We start from the raw sequence: 26,874 nt of genomic DNA on the forward strand, positions 1-26,874 counted from the left end.
CAAGCAAAACAGGGAGCAGAAGGGTGAGGAACAAAAACTAAACGTGTTTAAAACACAAAACGTAACAGACTTTTTTTGAACAGCAAAATGCAGAACTAGGAAACTGAAAAGCAACAAGGTAGGAAATGAAAGGGCACAAATTCTCACAGGAGCAAGTACCGGGAAGCCGCATTCAAGAACCAGGTATTTATAACTGCTTACTCAGCAGGAAAAACACAAGCCAGAGACTGCAAGATTGAGTCATCTTTGCCAGTGAACGAGACTGCGCATCTTTTCCAGAAGCAGAGAACTGCTGATGTGCATTTCGTGACACTAGGCTCCCCTCAGTAAGCCTGCAGTGCCTGCAGCATAGGTACTGGTGTTACATTCAGTTTCCTCAGCACCCTGCAGTGAATTTAACTCTCCTCCCATTGCACGGGATGAGCTGTTCTTCAAATTTAGCTCTCCCCAAAATAGATGTTTTCATTTTCCACTTTGGGGGAAAAAGGAAAAGAAGGGGGTGGGGGGGAGAAGTGGTTGTCTTTGTAAAAGGGGTTGGACAGTGGGAGAGCAGGAGGCTCCATCAGATCAAAAAGCAGCTGCACAGGAACAAAGGCTGCACATACATACCTCAATTCCCAACTTGCAGCTAGAAGTTACACAAGTCAGAAAAGCTTATCAATCATCAGCTGCCTTAATTTTGACAGTATAGTTGTGATGAGGATTTCTTGATTCAAAGTGTAACTATACAGACTGAAGTAATAGCATTTCCAGCCTGGAGGCCTCCACTAAACACAACACACACACACACGCACTAGTTTAGTTAGTCACGATGCTTTAACTCGCGCCCGAGAAAAGGAAGCACATTCAAGTGCCGGTATAGTTTTTAGTTAGTCACGATGCTTTAACTCGCTCCTGAGAAAAGGAAGCACATTCAAGTGCCGGTATTTGTCGAGTAACTCCAGGGCTTAACGTTGCTTTACCTGGCATCTTGCTGGTAAACCTATGTTTATAGCCATCCAGGTATTTGAGGCAGCCTGTCTCTCTCTTAGTACGATATGCTGAAGGTTGTCATCAAGTTACTCAGAAAAATAACTATGCTGTCAATTAATTTCTTCATAGTGTATTTGTATGGCGATGTCTTTGAAAGGAGACTCCTCTTGCTGCTGTGACTGCCACCACCAAGTGACTGCTCTGGACTGGACAGCCATGAATGCCTCTACCCCTTCGGCTGCTGTAATTTCCATACGATGCTGCATGGATGACACATTTTCAGATTACTCATAGGAATTTACTGATCGTGAACGTGATCTTGCGTTTGAAAGACCAATATCCTTGAGAAGGAAGCTGAAGTTTGAAAGGGAATCGGTTTGTAACCTGGGTAGGCCAAGTGATGAACAGTTCACTCGCGAAACTGCTTTTGCCTAATACTGTGTTACTCAATGTCTGAAAAGGGAGCACACTGAGAAAACGCTGGGCCCTTTAATTTGTGTAATTTCAAAATCTATGGCTTGAACATTTGTTCAAGAAAGTTGGTGGGTTTAACCACACCTGCTTAAAACTCAAATTTGGTGCGCCGAGTAAAACTGCAAGCTTTTAATAAGCATGCTGGGGTTCACACTTCAGCTTTCAGTAATCGAAGGAGCAAACTACCATTTTTTTTTTAAGTCCATTTTATTTTTAAATATATATACTTGGCAAAATTTTCTATCCATGAAGTGCCTTTGAGTAATTTTCCAGTAGTATGGGCTACAGTCTTGCCTCCCACCAATTGCTTTCAACATACGGTGCTATAACTTTCACACAGAGGAGGGCTAACCATTAACACCTTTTCCAGCTGTGTACTTACATTATCCCTGTTTTCTGCTTTGGGTTTGTTTTTTTTTTAATACCTTCACAAGTGAATTCCAAAATGTTTCCAAGAGCAAGAAGCTATGCGCTGTTACAAGGACAAATTCCTGATGGCGTTACACCTCTTGATAAGCTGTTCACAGTTGGTTCGTGATGGTAGCTTGACCGCAGCCAGAATTTCAAGCTTAACTCAAAGAGTGAGTAGAGGGAGAAAGAGTATGGAGGGACTTACTTGGTTAAAGAAATTTTAACACAAATTATGGAGGAAGTTGTTCCCCAAGTGTTCCTGCACTCCGTCTGTGGGAAAATGTGCTTTATAGGTAACGACTTCCACAGGCAGTGGCCATCTAGTGTATTTAAGAAGTGGTCTGAAAGCTTCCACGAATCACTATCTATCATCTCCCACTCTTCCCATGCTGGAGGGGCTTCCTGAAGACATCCAGAGTGATCTCTAGGAACGCCTGGTACGTCACTAGCAGGGACTGCTAGTCCTGTGCGGCTTATGAGTAGAAAATAAATCATGCCGATACCAGAAAATTTTCCTATCCTCAAGAAAAGCATCATCTTTGCTAAATCTGGACTCCTCTCCCCATCCTTGCTTTGCCTGCACCCCATGCAGCCCCCTCGTCTGTGGCTGGGCTGCGGGATCATGGGGCAGGAGGGCAGCAGGCAGCTGAGACGAGAGGAGAGCTGCCTCCACGTGGAAGTGGAGACCACGGGCAGATGTTCACAAAAGGCAAGTAAAGCCGTTCAACGTTTGTTAACAAACACTTTGTCAAAACCAAAAACTACAGGGACAGTGGAATCGGAGGAAGAGAAGTAAGTTCTACTTTTCCCAATGAAACTGTTTAGAAAGGAACAGAAAATGTGGGCAATGTCAAAACAAATGCTTTTGGAGATTCCGGGCATGGAACAGCATCCGTATTTTGAAATTACCTTTCTTTTGAAAAGACTGTTTGTTAAGCAAAAGAGAGGCCAAAATAGAACACTCAGACTTACATTTAGTCTTTGAAAAGAAAAGTTAAATAGTGCTTTAGTCCCAGTTCAGGAAAACAGAATTTTGAACTGTGGAAACTTCCTGCCAATCCACGCCTGATGCCCGCTGCATAAAAAGGTAGCTGTTGGCTGCAACGACTACCCAGGTAAAGGAGTGGCTCAATGTACATTTAACACACAAAAGTGCTTCAGCAACCTCAACGAATCACCTTTTTTTAAAATTGAATTTATTAATGCCTTATATTACTATACAGAAGATCAGTTTGTCAGATACACAATAAGCGTCCCTATGCAGTCTTTTTTTTTTTCAAAGAAACCTTCTTGATCAAGTGATGTAATCATGTTAGGTGGTGATGTCAGTAAGCACCTTCTTTGCCTACGTCTGTAATAATGTTTGCCTTCCTTTCACATTGATTGTATCCCAAACAAAACCAGTTGCGTGGCAGAATGAATTAATAAATGGTGATGTGAAAAATATCTTAAAGCAATAGTGTCTGTCAGGAAAACACTTAAAATTTCTATGTTTATATGGTTCGGCTTTATGTATAAATTGTTCAGAAGTAATGATGTATTATACTGTAAACTAAAATATTAGTGCATGAATTAATTTATTTTTCAATGGTCAAGATGCCATTAATGTAAAATCTGTGTCTCAAATAAATTTGGATACAAGTTTTCAATGTCCAGCTCTTAAATCAGATTCAGGAGGTTGATCTGAAAAGATTACTGGGACTTGCTTTACAAGTTCCTTCAAACTAGAATATGGCATCATACATTCGTGTCTCAAAAATAAAAGAAACCAAGGATCTTCACTTCGTTTAGCAGAATCTGAAATTTCCTCTGTCACAATTTTCGATAACCAACTCACGCACACCACTTAAGTGGCGTCTGACACCGTCACCCCCGTGTCACTGAGCTGTCGGCGCAGCTGGCAGCGGTAACAACGGGGGCCTTCAGCATCGAGGCCTCCTCGCTGCAGGCAAGAATCTGCGCTGCAAGAAAGAACTACGCGCTGAACTGAGCATCACCGGCCGGCACAGCTAGTCGGGACATCAAATCTGTCACTGGAACTGAACAAACTGCTTCACACTGCACATACGAAAAGAAAAGGTATCATGAAAAATCCACCTACTCACATTGCTATACGTCTGACAAACTATTTCCATCACCATGTACAATGGATATTTAATCACGATGAACTTAAACAAAATAAACACAAATATATTAAACTTGCCTCAAGAAAGCAAAATACCGATATTATTTTATGTCTATAAGCTTTATTGATACTTGGGGTTTGGTTTTTTTTTTTCTTTTTTGTTGGGTTTTTTTTTTTACATTTCACAATGCATTCCACAGACTTAGTTCGATACAGCTTAAACTGCAAGTCTATAAATTTTCATTTATCATTCCTTGCGTGACGAGGTTTTACGTTTCCAAACAACATTTGCAGCATTAGATATTCGGTCCACAGATTATCAGAGTTTGAGAGACTGTAGAATTATTTGCTCAAAATCAACTACTGTACGTTTGTGCAACAAAGTGTACGCTGTAATTTTCTTTTAACATACGTGGAGGTTCCTTTGTTCATTTCTCTTTTTTTGTTTTTTTTTTAAACAGATGCTAGTGTTTACAGAGACATTTTAGTTTTTCAAGCTTGTGTGCTATGGAGCTAGTCCAGAAATCACTCAATTCTCTGAAGTATGAAGCACTGTGGAGCAGCTGAAAGATCTAAGCTTTGTGAAACACATATATATATATATAGGCAATTGATAAAACAATAAAATCACAATACAGCTATACTCATACCAAAAAGGCAAGATTTTTCAAAACTTGCTAAAATGGTATATTCTTCTAAAACATCTCATTTTAGAAAATCTGCATCAATCTACACAGACCATACACAGTGCACAAACTGGGAAGTGTTATCCTCCGCTCCACCTGCACTACCTCTTCTGGAACGCAGCAGGGACTACCTCTGATGAAGCAAAATGTACAGCTTTCTCAAATCTTTTGTATTAGCCAGTGCTGCACACAGGATAAAGAAAGATGATTAGTTTTAGATCCATACATAGCAGCTTACAATACTTTTAAGATGATGAAACACATGGCAGTCAAAACAGTTATTTTTCCTCAAACACTGCGTTGCTAAAAAATAAAGATCTGTGAAATTGCACTGCAATGTCAAGGGTTTTGCTATTCCCTGACCCTCCCCATGTAAATCCAAATGAGTATTTTTTCCCCCTTAAAAGATGAACTTCCTCCCGGATAAGTTGCTTCAGGCTTTTTACTCAGTTTTGCGCTTCAACCCAGGGATCTTTGCTTGGATCCTACAGGAGGAACAGGACAGGAAAAAGAACAGCATTTGAGTAACAAACAAAAAAAAAGTAGGTGTAAACATAGTCTTACAAACATGTGAAGATAATTATCACAGCAACACAAAACTACTACACTCAGAAAGCAATGAAACTGCTAAATTCTTCTTCATTCACCCTCAATTGCAACTGCTGAGGGCTCTGGGTTCACTAATGGTTTCAAATACACAGATTTCTATTAGAAATAATACAGGATTAACTTAACAACAGCATCAGCAAGAAAGGAGACGATTTTATAACCATTCCGAATTTAAAGGGCTTTTTCCTCCAGGACTAGTGCATGTAATGCATTTGTTATGTACTGAAGTACCACACATACCAAGAACTGTAAACATTATTGATAAAGTGAAATAAATAAAAAAAACCAAAAAACAACCCAACTCACTTAGCCATCGCATCTTTGACATTCTTGTTCATGAGTCCCAAATAATGGTCAATTTGGGCCTGAAATTGAAGATGACAGATGTTACAGACCAGCTCTTACACACAGTTACTTTGCTGCCCGGAAGGCAGAGTCGCACCGCACCAAGATGTGCTTTACACGAAAGGCCGCTGGCGGAAGGAAGGGGCTCAGCCGTGTTTATTTCCCAGTTCGATGCCACGCCAGAGCTCCCGTGGCTTCAGGCACAGCACGTGCTAGTGTTTGCCTCCGGGAATGCGCACAACGGCAGGGAACAGCAGGTAAGTACCCAAATAAATTCATCCCTGGCTTCTGCGTGTTCCATCAAACCGGTCACTAGCGTTTCCCCCCGCCTCTTCTCAAGGCCGCCCCCACGTGAGGGTGCACAACCAAGGCCCTCGGTGAGGGGCAGTCGGCTCCTCCGCCTCCTCTGGGCACCGTGGAGAAGGAAAGCTGCTTAGGGGGGCTGGGCTTGTTAAACAGCTTACGCCTTCAGAGAGCAGCCTTCAGCCCATCAGGAGGATTGACGAGCCCAGTAAGCCACACAAATTGTCCATCGTCTTTCCTCTGGGCTACAGGATTTCCTTTCACCGCCGAGTACTTTGTTCTTTCCTCGGAGCTCGGAGAGGAGCCCAAGAGGCTCCGCCATCTGCTCAGTGCCTTTCTTCCTCCCTTCCCAAGTCCCAGGCTGGCCTCCATCAGCAGCGTTGTTTTTGAAAGAGGAGAAGGAACTGCTAAGCCAGAGCTGGCCTCCCCCCTCCTGTGCTATGACCTGCTGAAGACAGTCCCAGCTCAAGCCCCTGCTATAATTTAATCATACGTGTTTTATTTTGGCTCCTTCTTGCCTCTTTCTTCTACATTAGTCTCTCCACAGGAGAAGCACTGGACTGTGCCGAGTGTCTCCCACCTCCTGTTTTTGCCAGGGCTACAAATTCCACAGGGCTTCAGGACATGAATCCTGAATACCAGCTCCAAAGAGGTTTCTTCAGAAATTGTTGTAAGAGTACTTACATCAGGATTAACGCCACCATGCCTACTGCTGCTTTAGTCCTGACCAAATCTGGATCAGAGGAGAGAAGGCCTCCAGGTTAATCGGGCCTTTTTTGCAACTGTTTGCTGGGGAAGCCTTCTTACGCTTCCACCAAAAAGGTGGAGGGGAAAGCACACGCAGCCTGGACTTCAACGTGGACTCGCTTCTCTTGGCCCTGGCACTGACTCCCAGTTAAAGGCCTGTGTTTTAAAGGCTTTAAAGATTTTACAAGATTGAAACGAATTTTGGTTTTATTCGCTTGTGGTTTTGTTTCAAGAGCTAATTTTCTGAAGCATTTAATGAATCATATTAAACACTCACCTGATGTCTCTCATAAATAACAGGAACACTGAAGAGCGAAATCAAAGCTGGAAAAGAGCACATCAAAGGTATAAATATTGACAAAAGGGATGGTGGTCAGGTAAAACAATGACTAGTTTTCACACCTTGACATTTCTTTCAAAGGTACAAGAAAAAGAAATAACTAAGCCACACACAAAAACTGTTGGCCGGTAATTTAAATAATCCCTATTAAGGAGAAGCTGGGCTGTTCTCCAGGTCTCATTAACAGTACAGCAAGTTTGGTCACAGCTCACTCTCTCACTGTGGGTTATGCAAATTCTTCAAAAAGGATGCTTAGGGCTTCTGCCAACGTCAGTCGGTTTCCGACACCTGAAGCCAGCCTGCTCTGGGATACAAAACTATCTGCAGTGGGACACGGCCAGAGCCAATTTTGTACCTCCTCCAAAGTCACAATACAGCGATGATATTCAAGTAAGGCTAACCCTGACAGGGACAAGCACAACAGAACATGCTTTTAAATGATACAATGTCTGGAAAATCAGCGCTCTCAAGGAATTCAACACCGCAATTCAAACTGATCCATCCTGCAGTGTTATCAACGTCCTAGAAAAGGACACACAGCTATAACACACTGCTGCACTCTCAATAACACAGGAATAGCCTCAGTACCGAGCAGACTTCAGTGCTTTTCCAGGGTTATTTTGTATGCCAGGTATTTAACACAATTTAAAACACTTACCCAGAATCAGTAATGTCAGACCATTAAACAAGGCACCAACATAAGTGAATACCCACATCAACACTGCAAACTAAAAAGGAAAAAAAAAAGCATGTCAGCCCACAGTCCGTCTTACCAGAACGTACTAGTTAGAGCAGTGAGAGAACTTCTCTCAACACACACACGAAACTAAAACGCCCCGAACTCCACTTCACCCTTGTACGTCTCATGTAATTATAGATGAGTGACAAGATGGCTGAAGGGTTCAGTAATAGGATATGTGGCTTCTTGCGTCTAGGTCACCAGGCTGAATTCAGCCCAAGTCAGCAGTGACCACAAGCTGTTAGTACTCGGTGGCTGCTCAGTGCCCTCTGCATTTATACAACACTTCCAATCCCGGGTTTCGTAACGATGGGCAAACACAGTTCCCGCCTCCCACGTAGGAGGTCATTTGTTTGTGTGGTAGCCCAGCAGCCAACATACAAGCCCATCCACTCCGGGGCTGCAGTGCCAACGACGGCACCAAACTATCATAATCACGCTTCGGCTCAGCAAAGGTCTCAATAAACTGTTGACTAGACTTCTGTCACATCGGGACAAAAACACGTCGGGAAGGTAACATGGCAAGGTTGGCTTAATTGACTTTTTTCCCCTTAAAAAAACATAGGAGCTTTGGATACTAAAAAATTCAGGAAAGAGAGAAGTCAACAGTGCCATAAAATGGAAGCTGGCTCTAGGTCAGAGACAAATTCAGAAGCAAAGACATCCCTCTGTTGGCAGACACCTAAACCCTCACACTGCCATAATTTCTGGCGTCCTATCCCAGCCCCTAACTCGTACCCAGACCCTGTTCCTCCCCCACCGCCACCCTGCTGACTGCACTTGTACAGCTCCCGTCGTGTACCGGCTCCGCTCCGCTTCACTAGCTTTACACAAAGATCTGCAGAAGTTCAAGCCCCTCAGCTTTCTGCCAGGTGGAGAGTGTCCCAAGCACACCTCTGACCTATACCGGGGTGGGAGGGGGCCGAAGGCTGCCAGCTCTATTTCTGTGTAGGATTCCTCCCCAAGGAAAATCAGCCAGTTTCTTCTAGTGTTGCACAGCCCATAAGGAACTGAGCAGAAGCCAGGATCTGGATGTCATAGTGGATTTACCAGTGCTTGTTTCTTGCTAAGCGCTGAATTATGCTTTGCATTGTGCAGAGCACACAGACGAGACCCCAGCCCTGAAATCAACTAAGCAAGTCTGGTTATTTCCAGTGCAAGACACTGCAAAGCACCAAACAGCCAGCCAGCCATGGCGTGGAGGCTGCTGCTGGCATCAGGGAGACAAGATCTGGGGACAGTTAACAACCGCAGGAGATACACGCGAGGAGAAGATGGGTACAAAGCACTGGAAATAAAAAAAATGCGAAATAAAAAAATGCATGTTGAAGGACTGTGGGTGTGGGCAAGGACCTAACCTGCAGCTGAGTTACTCAGAAGTTACGTATCCAAATGTCCATTTTTAGCTTATCGTAAGATGCAAAATAGCCAAACCAAACAAAAATCAACTGCCAACAATAAGGGCATGACAATCAATATGAGTTTAATTGCACGACCTCTGTACTGAAATGAAGTTTACTTCAAGAGCTCCATTCAAAGTTGATCCCATTCAAAATTCAGTAGGATTAATTGCAAATGATGCAGTTCTTTATCTGTCAGTTTTCTACATGCAACACAAGCAGCACTCGAGGCACAAAGTTAACCCTCAGACAAGGCTGCAATGTTACCATCAACTGCATTCCCACTGAAGGATTTTGGCAGGTTTATCAAGAAAAATAAAGTAGATTTCCCTAAACTCCCTCATGATTCATTCAAACCTTGGCCCAGTTCTGCTCTCCGCAATGCCAGGGTGAGAGCTGGCTGCCTGCCTCTTTGCACAAGACATTTTAACGGAACAAATACTTTCCTTTCAGAGCAAGTCTGTACATGCAGCACGTCCCCCCTCCCCAGCGACGGGAGGAAAGTCGACAACTTTTACTGCAGCAAAAAGCCCCCACATCTGTGACCGTTCAGAACGATTCTCCTGCAGGCTGTGCATTCAGTGAACTAAATATGCCAGCTTCAAGCACACACAGCAGAGCATCTTGACAGCTATCCAAGATCTCCTCTGCATGAACACGCTTACCAAGGCTGAGCACCACCCTGGTCAGGTAAACATTCAGTAATGTTGCTGAAGACTATGACCAAGTCAGAAACTGTAAGCAGAGGGGTAACAGATATGAATCAATCCCAAAGCCCAACAATTATCAGAACTATCCAATCCTATTTAGTAAGCATTGAATTTATGGCCCAAGAAAGATCAAAATCCAGGAGTTAACCTTTGACTGACACAGGCTTTGCTTCTCCTGAAGTCTGACCAGAGCAGCATCAGGGTCTAACGACGAACTGTGTTGCGCGTGCAGTTTTCAATCCACTTCACTTATCCATAGTGGGCGGGAGAGGGAACCACTGAGGCCAGCAAGACCACCCCCTCCTCTCTGCCGCGTCAGTAAGGGACAGCTACTTTGAAAGCTGGGGCTACCAAAGCAAATGAAGTTCAGCAAACACCTCAGAACCCCCCTTCCACAACACCTTCTCTCTTCACACCCGTCTGACAGTGAAAACAACACTCCTGGGATTAAGTGGTGTTGATCTCAATCCCACATTTACGTATCAGTCTCTATTTCGTATTGGTCTCTATTTTTTTTTTCCTTAGAAATGAGACAAACTCAGAGAACCTTACAAATGCAAAAAGGCTTACCTGAAACACGTCTAAACACTTAAAGCTCTAAGACGGAAAAAAAAGCAGAAGGCAACCCAGGATTGACCTACAAAGATCTTCTCTGCTCTTCCCACACACTCAGGACAGGACAGAAGGAAAGCACAGGGCCCCAGCTCAGCCTGAACCTTACAATGATACGTCAACCAGTAAAAAAAAACAGTATAGCTGATGGACTGAATCAAGTTTTTGCCTACCTCATTCCAATGATTAATGACTCCCCAGTACCCAAAGCATACTGCAATTTAATGGCAAATCCAGAAGTGTCCATGTATCGGTTTCTTTACTATAAAATAGTTCAAACACAGCGAAGAGCTCTGTTTCTCAAAACATCAGTTGAGCAATGACAAATTGAAAGCAACTGTGCCCCAGTGTCAGAACGGCTACCATTGCGCAGCTGGGGGTGACGCCCTAGATCGCCGTTTATCAGGACAAAGTGCAGTTTCTCCTGGGACTATCTGGCAAGGGCTCCTCTGGAATTGCTCCTCAAGAGCTGTGAGGAACTTCTCCTTGTGCTGCATAAATATTTAGAGTCCATTTTAAGACTTCCATGACTGAAGCATTGTTTAATAAAAAAGAAAAAAATCTTAACAAGACAGATTTTACAGCCAGAACTATTACATACAATAAACTGACCTGCAGACATTTTCTACATTAAAGCTCAGTAACTTTAATTATACACAAACATGCTGTTTCCTACAGTGAAGATGTTTAAACTACAGGAGCCAAGATATTTTTATTTTTTTTAAACCAGGGCCATTATATTACATAAACCCCCAGCATCTTAATGTTCTCCTCAAGCACAAACTCTTCAAAATCAGTAACTTGTGCTTGTGAACCATCCTGACGTTCGCTGGTTTCATATAAGGGTTGTTCCCAACTACCATAAATTAGACTAATTAACTTACATAAAACGTTTTACATGTCAGAAGGCAAGAGGGGAAATGAATTAGTTCAGCTGAATAAACATGTCTTTCCTATAGTACCATGGTATTTTAAAAGTGATTAGAGTGCCTTGAAGACATTCTGACTGGAATTAGTTCTACTTCTAACATAATTCCTCTGAAAGGCCTAGTTTTTAAAACAGTGTTAACTGAAACAGCAGTTGGCTGTTCACTGCTTCCTTTTCCTTTACTGCAAGGGATTGTGATCTCTAAACCAATGGTGTGGAAATTCTTCTAACTCAGATGAAGGAACATACCACAATGGGCTTAATTTTTAAAGAAATACAAGTGCCCTTGTGACTGCAAGTTTTTCTGTGATGTTGTTTAATCAGATCCAAACACAACTTAAACAAAATAACTTTTCTTTGAACATTGAAACTCAATGCCCTTAAAAAACACAATAAACAAAGAATATGTTCCTTTCCTCCCTGGTACCCCAAGTTTAAGTTCTCAAAATGCAATTCTAGCCCTGTAACAATAATTCTTTTAGTCAAGGCTGTGGCCTTGAGATGCTGCAGAGATGAATCCTAATTACTTGGTCACTTAAGCATGAAGGCAAGACACAGCTTCTTACAGACCAGACCGATGGGCAGTGGTGAGAGGATTTAGCCATCAAAATGCAATCCCTGTGTGGAAACACTGGCAAGGCACAGACAGTAACGGTCTTATTTCAGCCATTTTGCCATAAAACGATTGCAGCAGTATCCATCATGTCCAGAAAGATGACCAGAAAATAAGAACGCGCAGCCACCTCATAAAAATACTTTTACTGCACAACCCTTTAGGAGCAGGAAGATTATTACACAAAACCCTGGGCTAATATCCCATCTCCTCTTTCCCTTCTGAGAAAATGAATCTTCATCACGAGCAGCAGACCCCAGGTAACAACCCGACAGCCTTATCATCTTTCCTTTCTCCAGAGGGAAAGGACTCTTACTGCAGGAGACTTGCACAGCATCAGGCACAACTTTTCCAGCACAAACTCTGTGTTGAAGTTGAAGCATAATGAGAAACAGGATCTAGCAACTCTGGGCAAGATCCTGAGATCTGCCTCCAATTTCTATTCCACAAAGATAACAAAGACTTCTACAGCCTTCCTATTTTTGTCTCAAGTTTCACTAAAAACCCCTTCCCCCAACCCCACAACAACTCAAAGGACTTTACAAAGCACTAAGTAAGGGATTTACTGGAGGATAAATGCAACTTTCTTTCAAGAAGATTAAGCAAACTGAAAAAGAAATGGACAACACATTGCACTCAGTAAAGGAAACAATTGTTTGAAAAATGACGAAAGGCGATTAGCTTGAAAGGAGAGAATATAATTCTCACAGAACAAAACTGAAGGGTTTTCAGCCAATTTTTTTTTTTTTTTTAAATTATTATTCTTCACTGTCAGTTTTGCTCTGCCACCTTCAATAAATCCCATTACATACTACTTGGGCATAGTCAAGGTACCTGTTAGGCAGTATTGCACACTTGAGGTAGAGCAACTTGCAAAACCCATTTCAGTAATTTGCATCACTAAAAGAAGCAGCTATTCACACCCAAATCCAGGGACTGAAACGGGTGTCCACCTTCCTAGTAAAACAAGGGCATTGCTCAGTCCCCACTCCTCAGTGGAGAATCACTCAGTCCCCACTCTTCTAATACAGAAAACAAACCAAAAAACAAAACAAAACCAGACTGTGCCAGTCTAGCCCAAAACATAGATTTTTCAAGAGGGAGAGATATGTGTTAGCAACAAATTCTGAATGCCCAATGTCTTGTTTTCTCAAAAGATTTTTGCTGTTAAGCACCAGCAAGGAGGTGTAACAGCTGAACTGCGTGCAGCCAGAGCTTATTTCAGTTTTCCACTCATTTTTATTATACTGTCAGAAAAAAGTACAGGAAGTTAACCACTCTATTACTGCATGCAGCACTTCATATTCAACTCAGTGTGGCTAACAGAAAGCTATACTTCTTGAAAAACAAAAAGGCTTAGTACTCCCAACAAGCAAACTAAAACTCAGTATTTACTTATACGGAGCCAAAGATGCCATTGTTCATTCATGTTTATAAGGCCTAGTGGGCTTTGCTAAGCTAGGTCAGCAAGGAATCTGTTTACACAAGGCTGCTCTATCTACAGCTGAAGTAAACTTACCTTCAGAGAATCAACTAAGTCATCGACTAGGAAGAGACGTCTCAGCTCTTTGACTGTGCCATTAACGTGACCGAGCACAACATTACTGTATTTCTGAATGAGCTCTTCAGACACAGCTACATCAGACTCCAAGTAAGCCCTGCAAGAAAGAAGAGCTTATGAAACTTTACTGCAGGAGTGCTGCCAACAGTATCAACACGTTGTATGTTATATATACAGTATCAACATACATTCTTTTTATGTTATAAAGAGAAAAACCTCACCGTATGAGGAATGCTAAAAGGGTAGAACAGAACTAACCTAAGTTATTCTTAGAAGGTAAAAGTGAACCTTAAAATAAAAAAACCCACAACCTCTTAGAGGAAAAGAAAAAAATGTTTCTTGCTTACTGCTATGTTGTGCTAGTGCAGTGACTAAGTCACACACATAGTTGTACCTGGACTAGGCAAAAAAGCTGCGCTGGCTAACATATGCGTGTGAACAGACAAGGCTAGCGAGTGGCCAAAACAGCGTCCAGCACCACTGACGCATATGCTGCTTGGTCCATGAAGTCTCTTCCTACTCCTCAGCATATGCTGTAATCTACTACACTAATAAGGGCAAGGTGTATTTAAAAAAATGCGAGAGAGACAGTCGGGGGGGGTGTGGGGGGGTGTCATTCTCTGTTTTTGCTATTGTATTAGGCGGCCTAATATTCTACAAGATTCCTACATTTCTCAAACAGAAAAAATCCTACAAAAGCAACATATCCATTCATACCTCTGGAAGGCACTTCTGAAATTACCATTAAGCTGTAACAAACACACTAAGGCGTGGTAAAATGAGCACGTTTTTCATCATTTGCTAAAAAAATTTCTTACAGTTAGTGACAGCAGTTCTTTGAACAGAAAGATATAAGCTCCTATCTGGTTAAGTGTTCTTTTCACTACACTGTGACTTTTATCTGTAGTTGCAGTGGCTATGGCAATTTAGACTCTTTAAAGAGAGAATAACTTATTTATCTAATTTGCATGTTGGAGGGAGAGGGAGCAATGCAGCACATCTGTAACAAGGCACCCATTTTACAGTTACTACAGTTGTTAAACTTCTTCTTTCATTTAAAGGGGGATTCTGCTTTGGGGTGGTTTTTTTTGATTTTTTAAAAAATAAAAAATGCACAGTTAAAAATAAAAATGCACAGTGGAGGCCCCAGTGTATGTCATTTAAGGCAAAGCTAAACGTGGCCTTGTGGCAAGTCCAAAACAAATTAAAATACTTAAAACAATAACTACAGAGGGCGGCCATTTCAAGGCTACATTCTGCTATCCACACTTGGCTTGAATCTGCACACCCTTCTCAACTCATCAGCAAGATATTCAGTACCTGAATCAAAAATTGAAGTGATCTCATGGATATGCTCTTCACTGCCAAACTAAATTCAAGTAAAAATATCCTTCTTGTAGTTGAAGCTATACAGATAAAAAGTAAGCAACCAGGTATTTTGGACAAGAATGTCTGGAAGCTTCTTACAAATACCAGTATTTTTAGAAATAAACTGCAGAAGCAGCACAGGTAGAACAAGCTTTGCTTGTTCTTGCTAAGAAAGAACTGAACTGGTGAACTTGGAAATGCTGTTTGGATACTGAAAAGCACTACTGGGTAGACAGAGCAAACAGGATTTCAGCTGGGAATTACTCACCCTAATGAGGGCGAGTAAGGATGGCCATACAAGGCCTTGATGGTTAAAAAAAAAACCAAACAAAAAAACTAAGTTTACAAAAGATACATATTTCATACTGCTATACTGAATGTTGCTGCCAATTGTTCAGATGTATTTTTTTTATATCAGATCTAAGCTTGAAAGCAAATACTCCTTTTTTTCCCAGAGTTTTGTCCCACAGCTCGTTTAGGCATAGATTGGCTTCCGCTGGGTAAATGAGCCACTACACATAGTCAGGGAGGAATGGAGGTAAACCCAAGAAAACATTTTACTTTGCCTTACTGAAGATGAGAGGAAGAGAACAAGAATAACTGTAAATACCGCAAAATTAGTAAGAGAGCTGTAAATAGGAGGGCACACAGGAGTTTCTCAAAGGTGCAAGGGAAACTGAGATTGAACCACTTCATTGATTAATGAAGGAGAGAAGCAAGTCTGAGCAGTGTGGGATAGGGCTGGTATGGAAACAGTAAACATGCACTCTTAGTAACACATTAATAAGTGTTACTCTAACACATTAATAAGTTTTTATTTCTCTTAAGATGCAGCTCTGCGATAATGGGCACCACTGTACTCTACACGGGAAAGGATGAATACCATGGATACCCTATTCCCACGCTGCAGGGAAGTGCACACACATGGTATGCCCCAAGGACTTAGCTCATCACTTAAAGCAAAGAGCTCGGAGGTCCTCTTCGAGGACCTCAATTACTCCTATGATTCAACTCCTCAAGCCTTAGAATTCAGAGTCCAAGTTTCTGGATTTCTGATCTGGGCAGGCTGCAATGAACCTGGATTCTGCTGATGACAAGACAGCCTTGCATGTGGAGAACACAGCTATGCTGCTACATACTAAAACATAAATTTTAAGAGTATTCTTAAAAAAAAAAATTCCAAAAAGATAAAAGCATCCTCTGCTACGTTTATTCTGATTTTTTCTAAATATATTGCATTGAAAGTGCTGCATCTCCTGGGTATTCTTTAAATTTTGTACATCATCTGCCACTGGTTCACATTCTGAAGACTATAACATTCTAAAATGCACGTATTACTCCATTAGATTGAAGTATATAGATTTTTTTTTTTTTTTTTAATGTAACTAAAGATACTCTAGCATTCCCAGGGAAATCCCCTGTACCAAGTGATCAATTCATTTTCTTTACCGCTGTGTATGCCTACTGAGAAAAACTGAAATAAGAGTAATCATAGGCTGGGTAACAGATTTTTCAGTACAGATTTTATTTACATTATTACGCAATATATTATGGCATATGTCATCTACTGCTTCTAACAGCACCAATACCACCATTCCTTAAAACAACACACTTTTTCTTAATTGAAAGAAAAATCTCACCTAAACGGGTGGCCTTCATCAGACTTTTGGATTGCCTGGATAACTCCCTTGTATATCCTAAAGCTGATCGTCACAGAAAGCAGGGCCAAGGCAATGTAAGCTGTCACGCTCACGATGCTGAACACTGTTAATGAAAGCAGCAGGAACAAGCTGGCACCAAACACCACTCCTGTCTTCTTAATGTCTCGCCAGTAAAGGAGGTCAACAACTAAAATTTAAAAAAGGTAAGAAATTAGAACAAGATACCTTTTGCATCCATACAAAAACAGTAAAACGTGATTCATTTGACTGCTGAGAGTCATCAAGAATGGAACTCGCTATCTCACCATATGACCAGAGCTGAAATTACAACTAGAAATAGGTTATTTTAGCACTGATTTTGCATTGGACTTCCCATTATTGGGATTATTGTTATTAGGATTACCTCAAATGTAATTGCTAAAATTTAAGAACAATTCTGCCCTTAAGCAATGTCAGAATTAATCTCTTCAACTACCGTGCTGTATTCTGCACCAGAACCACAGCAGTTTGTGCTTCATTTCTTTTTTTTTTTTTGTGGATTTTGTGGAGGTCACTCACTAAAGAGATTGATTCGGATTCCCTGTTAGAACAAATGACAAGACACTAACAGATCGATCTCTCGTTATACCTTTGCAAATCTGGTAGAAGCAAAGGCACTGCTCAAGACTCATCAACAGTTCATTTTGTTTCCTTTTGACTGAAGACATTCCCATGGGAGTTTATAATGTTGATTATGGGTGACAGACTGAGTCATCAAGAGGGAAATCTCACTGAAATGTCAATCGAGGCTAACTCTGCTGTGCAACAATGCAAAATACTTCATTTGTAAGCCAAGTTTATTTTTTCCTTAAGTGACCCTCATAAGAGAACACAATATTATGCCATTTTTAGCATCACTGTTTAGAGTAAACTACACCCTTGGACAAGTCATAGGTAATGGCCTAGTACATCCATTGCAGATTTGTTTTGAGGTGCAGTTGCAGCCAGTTGATTACCTTACTGAACTCACGAAATCTACAAACATCATTCTCCATTGCTGAGTACAGAACTGGGCAGGGGCATCTAGTCTAGTTTTATACTTCATCGTGAGATACACAATAAAACTCATTCTTCATGATTTCTACTTCCACAGCTGATTAGATTCTCACAAGAACAAATTCCTCTTCTGCATCAAAACTGCTTGTTAATAGCAATAACATAAGAATTTGTAGATACAGAACTCAAATTATAGAAAAACTATTACAACACAAGCTTAGCAATCCTATCTCATCCTAACCATCACCAAAGTTAATTGTAAAATAGCATGTCACAATTCAGAACAGATTCTTACTCTGAATTACTGTAAAAGAAAATTAAAAAATAAAATTTGACTATCATTTCTTACAGGATGAAAATGTGGTAATGCACCAACATGAAATACTTAGTAGCCTCTGTAGGGCAAAGTCTGCAAAATCCCCTTGTAGGTACAACACAAAAACGCCACTGGGGCTACGGTGCAATTTCCCAGTGTTTCAGAAGCTGAAGTCCTTTCCTAATTATTTCTGTAGGGAAACGGTACTGAGCAGCAGGTGCTGGAAAGATGAGAACCCTGGTCAGAAACTTAAAGCCGCCATTTTCATAATGCAAAATATTTTATCCAAATATTTAATTCACGTTTCAGCAGAAATTTCCTGAAGCTGTACAGACAGAATCAGGTTACAGTGGCATGAACACCTTAAATTTGTCATAAACCAAAACTGCTGTGGAAATAAACAGCCTCACCCCTCCACCACCACGCAATCCCACTCCTTTCCTCTGCATGGCCACACACAGAACCAGCCTGGTTTTCTGTATGCTGCTGACAACTACTGCACCAGAAAAATAAAATAAAAACTAAGCAGCCAGCCAGATCAGATTCTGGATGTGGTTCACCATGTGACTCCACAAACATATGGGGTGAGAGATAGAGCAGCCAACCCAAGGAGGTGACACTCCTGCTCTCAGAACAGCACCAATCCAAAGTCCTTGTCAAACTGCAACCCAACCTTGTGAAAATCAAACAAACAAAAAAATCAAGTCATCGTAGAATTCCTTTTGTATGGGCTATAATCCCTAAATTTAACAACATTTTCTTTGGTTTCTTTGGCATTGCTTCTAATCACAAACGTGTTTATTAGTGTCTCTGTATACCTTACGTTAAGCGAGTTTAGCATGTAAAAGGAGCTTACTAATGAAATTGTGAGCTTGACCTAAAAATCGTCGTAAACTGTAAACCTAAATTGAGCTGCAAGTGTCATCCATAACACCTGGGTGAGATTTTCAAAACCAGTCTTGCCAAAAAATGTTGGTGGATTTTGTGCTCCTAAGTCATGCAAGAAATCTTTGAAAAAAATCATTTCTTTCTGAGTATTTGTTTCAAATACTGAAACTATATTTATTTTTAAATGCTGCAATTTGAGCATCCATACATTCAAATTTGAGCGCTGCTCCCATATCATGTGACACACTAAGTATGAGCCCTACTCCTCTCCATTTGCAGACAGCGTTAGTTCTGTAAATGAGATACTCAAACCCAGTTATAAGGAATGCAAGGACAGCAATTCATCTGTATGACAATTTCCAAAACACGAGAAACAAAGGTAAATTGCTGGAATTAAAGCATACCACAAATGCCACATGGCCTCTAGCGACCCATCTTCAAGTCTTTTGTTCTCGGAAATCAGTAAGAAAAATCCCCAAGCTAGGACCTCCCAGACCAGAGTTAAGATGCACATGAAGCATTTTTCCTCGCTCTGCCTCCACTCCATTTGGAGAACTACCGTATCAGCCTCAGCTTAACGACTTACGTATCTTGTTTCATTGTAAATTCCTCAAAGGGAAAGTCAGTGTTGTAAGTCACTGCAAAACTGATCTGTAATTTTCAGTAGTACAGGATGAAATTGATTTATACTCTCCAACTGATCAGAAACAGGTATTTGTATTTCTTTCTAAAGTAAAAGATTAAAAGCATTACTAGAAGCAGCTTTCTGGCTTTAACTTATACACAAGATACTCACAGCAGATTAAAAAAAAAAAAAACAGGAAAACGAAAACACCAACCAATTCTCAGGAACAGCCCTGCCAAGCAGTATCTTTCCTCATGGAAACCGTTTTAAGCTTTATTTTATACAATATGAACTATAATCATGCATTTAATGCAAGTATTCCAGGCCTATTCTAAAGCAAGAACAGCTGCCTACATTTGGTAAGCATGAACTGTCACTTGACACGTCTAAAAATAGTACTGCTAGCATCCGTGCCTTACATGCAGAACTCATCCAATTACATTTTGCTTTTAAAGCAAGTGCCGTGATAGGTTTATCACTGTATTTTTATTTTTTTTTGGAAGGCTTTTCTTTCTTTCATGGACATTTAACTTAAAACTGAACAATTCGTGTTGTTTTTTGATGACAAAAGCAAGTGGTTTAATATATTTAACCTGATAATCCTCTTTTTAAATAAAACTGGACCAAGTAACCCTTTTTTTTTTTTTTTTTTTTCCCTTCTCCTTCCAGAAAGAGAAATTAAAAGCCTGGAGATCTACAAGCGAGTTTAATTCACATCTATTAAAGAAAACCAAGAAAAAGGGACTAACCCATTTTGGCATCCATCTTGAGTGTGCCCGCATGCACCCAGGTCTTGCACAGCTGACTACCCGGAGCCTTTTCACTTCCTGCTAGGGCATTCGGAGGTCGGCAGAGAGACGCAACTGCCTGCCGCCTCGCTGCCAGCCAGCGCGAAATCTGGCCGGCCCCCGCCAATGGCTGCCTCTGCCCTAAGTCCTCGGAATGCAGCTGCGGAGCAAAGAGATTCCCGCTCACAATGAACAACCACTCTCTATCCAGTGTTCAGAAACAAACAAAAAACGGGTTTCAGCGCCAAAGAAAGGCTGTTTGTCTAAAAGGAGAAGAAAGGTTAAAAAAAAACGCAAACAAGTGTGCGATTTACAAACCCTGTATGAACAGCAGCCATTACACTGGAACCTTTCTGTAATCTGAAAGGTAAGCAGAAATTCTTTATATTCTTCGAGTAATAGTGAAAATAGTGTAGAAGCACAATTAAGAGCCTTTTCTCGATCAATTTAAGAACAGCCAGCATTGTACTAACACAGAAATTTAACAGAAGTATTGAGAATGGGCAGCTTTCAAATGCATCTGAAGCGCACGGCGACAACTGTCACCACAGCACCAAACAGGCTGCTATGAAGAAAATTAATTCTAGACCAGCAAAAACCAGGACACGACCACAAACAGGCAAAAAGCTGTTAATTTCTGTTTAGAGAGGCATTTTCCAGTTACGCTAAATAAACTTCATATTTACACGACAGTGATCTTCAGGGCTTCCACTGATCTTTTGTGCAGAGTATCGAGCAGTCAAGATCTGACCCTGCAGTTTCACTTTCAAAGCCTGGTCGAGCCCGGTCTGGGGCAGCCCTAGCTGGAGATAGACCAACTCCAAGGAGGAGCCACCAACCTATCAAGCGGTCAAAGTCTGCCAAGCACCATTAGTAGACTGGGGTCTGACATTTTCAAGGTCTCCTACATCAGAATGACCATTGAAAATCATGGTTGACATCCCAAACAGAAGCAGTTACAGACCGGGCCACAGAATTCAAGCCTCCTTTTACCCTGACCAGATGTGCTGGAAGCCAGTTTGGTCCTTGACTGCCTTGTTGCAAGTCAGTAACAACAAAACAATCCCAGGCTGGTAAAACGGGGTGGTTATAGCATGACTGCATGCGGTGCCAAGCACGTGGAGCTGACTTCAACCAACAGAGCCTTCCCTGTCCTAGGGACAGACATTACAAAGGAGTGGCACGTCCAGTGGGACTGACAGGCTTGTCTAACTGGACCCCGAAGGTCAGAAAACAAGTCTGCATCACACGCGTTTCAGACTTGGCACATCTGCCCCACAGTCCCGAGCAAGAAAAAGTGATACAGATTTTACAAAGTACATGCTAGAATGAAACCGAAGTCCGACACTACCAGGTTGTCCCCAAAAAATGCAAATACTATCTAACAATTATTAATGAGCCAAAGCAGTATTTTTCTTTCACTTCTACCTAATCATATACCCATGCATGTGTGCACAACGTACAAACTGGGAAAACCATTCCAAAGGCCCGATTACTCACGATAAAAATTTAAAAAGCTCAAGGGCTGCACAAGCCTATGCAACCTTTTCCACCATTTAACTAATCTGAACCAGAATTCAGGTAGATTTTCAGCACGTTAATAAAAAGAAAAAATAATCCTGGGATAGCCTGGGAGTATAGCTGTGGTGTTCATCCTACCATTAGCATCATTCAGCCATTAAAACCTGACAATTCATTGAATAATTAAAAGTTAAATAAATAAATGTTAAGACTCTTCAGTGTCAATTACTCCACGGCAGCCTGTCTTTAAAAGCGCTAAAAATAAAAGTCATGCCATCCCCAGGGTAAACCTATTTCATCTTGCCTATCTAGATGATCAATACTGCAGGTATTAATCAATAGCACAGGTTACACCACTTTCACTATGCTGGCTCCTCAACTACTATGACTGTAGCACAAGAAACACGCAGACCAAAACTAAGTTTAGGATTAAATTAGAAAGTAGTGCTTTAGTTGGAAAGTCTAACTATGAACCATACGTCTGGCTCTTCTCTGGTTTTAGAGTTGATCGTTACATTTTTTTAAGGTTATTTTTTAGCATGGAAAGAAGCATGTTGCAATATTTGCTTCTATATTTATTTTGGGGCAAAATGAATAGTGTCATCAGTCCCTGAACTTTACCCATCATTTTCTATGCCACTGGAGCCTGACCTAATGAAGGAAGAACACACGAAACAAGGCATCTTCATCTTGTTATAAACAAATGCTATCAGAAACCACACCAAACCAGGCTTCAAGAACAGTTGCAAAAGGAGAGGAACCAGACTCTTCTGCTTCCCCAGAAAACCTTCTTCTTGCTCTGCTTCCATGTTCTTTTAGACTCTATCTCTACAAGTTAAATTATAATTAAACCTCAAGGCAGTAGGGACTTCCTTGGAGGGAGAAACAGGCACTAAACCAGCTTCCTCCACCTAAGGGGATGCCACTACATAAAAACAAAGGGGGGGGGAGAGGAATTTAAAACCCTGCTTGAAACAGTTATACCAGCACAAAATATGCACGTAGGATGGGTTCAGGTTTGCTTTGTTCATTTGAGGCCAGTTCCATTACACGCTAGCCAGGTCTACATTTTGCAAAGAAGCCAAGTGCACAGACCCCACATTACTGGCCTCCGTGCAGCTGTAACAGCATGGCTTGCACTAGTCAGTGTATGTCCCCCAAGTGTGCCATACAGGCGTGCTCATGATTGGCAATTCATTAATTCTAAACCCAGAAAGACTCCATTATTCTCAAGGCCTCAAATTCTAGGCTCAGAAATGTCTGCTTTCAGTTGCAGTGACGGACAGACCACCACCAACCCTACTCGTCAGGTTGTAAAAGAAAACCTGAAAATTGGGCCTGAATAACCAAAGGTAACTTGTCTTTCAATTTTTACAAAAACCTTCTGACCTCACCCCTTTTTTTTTCTTTTTTCCTTTTTTTTTCTTTTTTTTTTTCCCCTTTTTTTTTTCCCCAACCCCGAGAATTTCGTATGGAGTGCTGAACATTTAAACTAGTTACACATCAAGAACATATTACTAAACACTGCGGAGTATTTTTTCCTAATATTTGACAGCACCTTAATGAAAGATTAGAACTTTTAGAAACTTGTTTTGCAGGGGCAAAGTTTTTTCCCCTGCAGGGTTTTTTGCTACACATTTAGGTTCTGGATAGAGCATTCTGTGGATTCTAGACAGCTGGCAATTTTGTCCAAGTGGGAAAACACATAGATTTTGAACAATAGTTGTAAAAAAAAGAGGAAAACTTCATTAAGTACAAGTACCAACCATGACAGGGCCCTTTAAGAAGATATTTAAGTATCCAGAGATGATTAAAATTTTTTCGGAGCTTGTCTTGTTGATAAAGTTTGCAGATTACATATTCAAATAAGGCTTCAACTCTTACATACCGAGCACTAATATAATGATCCACAGAGATTTACACTGGTGATCTCCCATTGGTGGTTACAGGAACAAAGGTCAGAACCACACTAATTTAAGGTTAGCTACTTATTTACCTAAAACAATTTGGTATTATGGCTGTAAATTCTGAAAAATCAGACACAGTTTTACCTAGAATCCAACAGAATTATGAAAAATCCAAAGCAAATGGGATTAAGGGTAGACTCCAAACACACTATGCCAAACAGAAAACAACCACTACCCTGCCGTAGTCTGCATGAGATTTCTCCTCATAAAATTATTAAACTACATGAACTGCAGACACTACATTCTTTCGAGTTAATGGTTCGTATTGTTAAATTATTAATAATCTAGGAATTTCAAAGGAACATCAACTAAATTCAGACTATGCCAGTATTTGTGCAGTGCATACCAAAACAAGCTGTTCTTTAAAATGACTGAAAAAGATCTGCCATGTCACACAAGCTATTTCACCTACATAAATAATTTATTCTTCTGCATTGCTCATATTTACCCATTTTAACCTACAGCTTTTACAATTTTGCATACAGTACAAGCAGATCTTACATCTTCAGATACATTTCACAATCAAATACATGCTACAAACACCATTTCCTAAAAACAACCCGCAGCATCTTTAGCTTTAAAAAAAAAAAAAAAAAGGAAAAAAAGGTGAAAGAACAAATACCCTTATCCTTCCAACTGCTCGGCTGACTGTCCATCTCTCCACAAACGATCTACCCTCCAGCTGTGATTATCAATTATGCATACCAAGAGGACAGCTGCAAGAGAAGAAATCTACAGCCCAGGATGAGAAACATGGGCTTCCCCAGCAGCGTCTGCAGTCTGCTGCTGCACTGGTGCTGCAGGAGGCCGGTCAGCTGACGGCGCGGGGTGTGGAGCACGACTGACGCAGTGCGAGCTGTAACCAGGCTGCTAACGCTCCGCCACCAAGACTAAAATGCAATCCCCGACTGGTGCAGCCATTTGCTTCCTACTGCTTGCCAGCAGAACCGAAAAGACGCAAGGCAGAGAAAGAAATCACCGGCACGAAGAGAGCCAGCTTCTCCCTGCAGAGCAGCGCCGGTGCATTGGAAACGCCAGTGCAGCAAGGCTCAGGGCAGGCTAACAAAAGCTGAACCGCCCTAAGCGGCTTTTCACAACGGCGTGGAGCTAAAAGTAGTCACCAGAGAGGCTTTAAACAGATTGCTTTTCAAACAACGGTTAAAACACGTTTATAAATCTCCTAGATATACGCCTTCCCCTCATTTTTTCAAACAAATGTCTGACTGTCTAGAAAACTAACAGAGACATCTTTGTAACACCCCTCTCCCTTCAAAAAAAAGGTCGAAGGAAAACGGAGTAGGACCCTTTCTGTGCCTGTAACAAAAGCAAGAGGCTCCTGAAGATCACAAGAAGTCTTTTTGCTGGTGTCTTTAGTCCTTATGAACTGCTCAGACATATTTATTCATCTTAACGGAGGTTTGAGAAGAACAGTTCTCTCGCCCTCTACCTAATTCCTACAACCAAACACCTTCCCTTTTTTAGTTTACATCAGCATCCTATGTTGTCAGCTGCAGACCTGACAATTACATGCTCCCTCCATTTAAATAAAAACAAGCACCTGAAAGTTTACACTACTAACATACAGAAAATAACATAGAGGAAGTATTGTACAGACGTGAGATGAGCATGAACTAGAAACTCAAATCTGAAAGAGAAGAGCTGTGAGAATGATGTTGTCATTCTGTGTTCCACCCCTGCTGAAAAAAATACGACTACTTTTCTACTTCGGAGTCTCTTAATATCTGGGGCTGACAATAAAAACCTTCCCTGCATTGCTCCAAAACCTCTTAAAAATTTGATACACCATTTTCTAAAGAACCAGAAAAGGACATTTACACATTTCCACAAAAATACTAGACTGGCTGGGATGGAGATTCTGATTCAGTCCTTAGAGAGTGTTACTTTTCATTAAAACAGACAATGTTACATCGAGAAAGATTACCACAAAGTTACCTGAAAGCCCTGTTTATTGCTTCAATTGCTACATAAATTTAAGGCCTCCTTTGACAGCAAGACCAGTTACTTGTAGTTTTTACTTATACAAAGTACTTATACAAAGTATACATGCATTTCATTCACAATTTCACCAGGTAAATCAAAACGTGTACTATAGGAGAGAAGTGGGAAGTACGTATTCAAAGACCATAGTGCAAGAAAATTTGAAAAGTTGCACTATACAAAAAAAGTACAAAATATGTCTGAAAATTGGCTTCTGTCCTTGAGCTGAAACTCTTAAGATCAACTGGAAGCCACCAAAATCTGTAATTCTCCCCCCTCATTTGTTTGGATGATTGCATTGTCGCTAAATTAGTCAAAAACTTGATGTTTTCAGGAAGTTCTTCCCACTAATTCTCAAATTTCTGGAGATACACAATTAAAGCCTCTTCATTTCTTCTTCATATTCTTTATATTACATACTTAAAATAGTACATTTATGCAATACATTCCTAAACAGACATTTTTGTTGTAGCCGCACACGCAGCCACAGCAGATCGGCAGCAGCCAGAATATGGACAAACACGCAGCCCAGCTGTGAGAACGGCTGCGTTACCAGTCCCTATCCTCCCATCTCCAGTGAGCCACTAACTCCCTCCACACTGTTCCTCCCTGCCCTCAAGATCCTCCTCTTTGCATACTCAATGTTCACACTTACCACTCCACGCAAATGATACCTAAAATGAAGTCTGCATCCCTCTGTACTCCCATCTCTTATTTCAGGCAAGATACACCCATGTAACCCTATTCTACGTATAAACTGAGTACCGGCACTGTCAACAAACTTCTGCCTAAGCTTTATTGTTTCATTAGGGAAATTGCATACCTGTTTCTACACCAATGTTTAAACAAAAACCATCCAACTAACAGGCTACTTTCAAGATGGTATTATCAAGTCACCCAGACAACTAAAACAGACACAATCAATTCTAAACATGTTCTTCTACTGAACGCACCGACGTTCAGAGGGGCTGCATGCTTGCAGGGTGAGTACTTTACTCGCTACACAGTCGTTAAATCACCCTGAGCAGATGGACTGACAACAGCATTTTTGTACTGATGAGCGTTCCTGACTTCCCACAGGACAGCATTTTGGATGACTACCCAATTCTGCTCTTGCCCAAAGCCTCACTCA

At 41.1% G+C, this 26,874-nt stretch overlaps 2 protein-coding genes across 6 annotated transcripts in view; one reads left to right on the top strand and one right to left on the bottom strand.

Moving 5' to 3' along the window:
• The window catches only part of EML6 (echinoderm microtubule associated protein like 6), a 122,211-nt gene extending 121,085 nt beyond the window's left edge, over nt 1-1,126 (top strand). For both annotated transcript variants that reach the window (XM_009288453.1, XM_009288452.1), the window contains one exon: nt 1,102-1,126. In XM_009288453.1, the coding sequence (XP_009286728.1) occupies nt 1,102-1,126 (25 nt within the window). The remainder of the gene's footprint in view (nt 1-1,101) is intronic.
• A 2,094-nt stretch (nt 1,127-3,220) lies between these two features.
• Nucleotides 3,221-26,874, bottom strand: part of RTN4 (reticulon 4) — a 30,729-nt gene continuing 7,075 nt past the window's right edge. The window contains exons 1-8 of one of the 4 annotated variants that reach the window (XM_019474433.1): nt 20,575-20,585; nt 20,218-20,459; nt 16,584-16,791; nt 13,534-13,672; nt 7,671-7,740; nt 6,950-6,996; nt 5,584-5,642; nt 3,221-5,153 (exon numbers count right to left, since the gene is read on the bottom strand). In XM_019474433.1, the coding sequence (XP_019329978.1) occupies nt 5,111-5,153; nt 5,584-5,642; nt 6,950-6,996; nt 7,671-7,740; nt 13,534-13,672; nt 16,584-16,791; nt 20,218-20,233 (582 nt within the window). In that variant the 5' untranslated portion in view covers nt 20,234-20,459; nt 20,575-20,585 and the 3' untranslated portion in view covers nt 3,221-5,110. Of the gene's footprint in view, nt 5,154-5,583; nt 5,643-6,949; nt 6,997-7,670; nt 7,741-13,533; nt 13,673-16,583; nt 16,792-20,217; nt 20,462-20,574; nt 20,586-24,366; nt 24,581-26,874 lie in introns of those variants that run through there. The other 3 variants (XM_009288455.2, XM_009288456.2, XM_009288454.1) reach the window with 3 other exon arrangements.

This window comes from Aptenodytes forsteri, unplaced genomic scaffold (genome assembly GCF_000699145.1).
Source record: "Aptenodytes forsteri isolate BGI_AS27 unplaced genomic scaffold, ASM69914v1 Scaffold185, whole genome shotgun sequence".
Lineage (NCBI taxonomy): Eukaryota > Metazoa > Chordata > Aves > Sphenisciformes > Spheniscidae > Aptenodytes > Aptenodytes forsteri.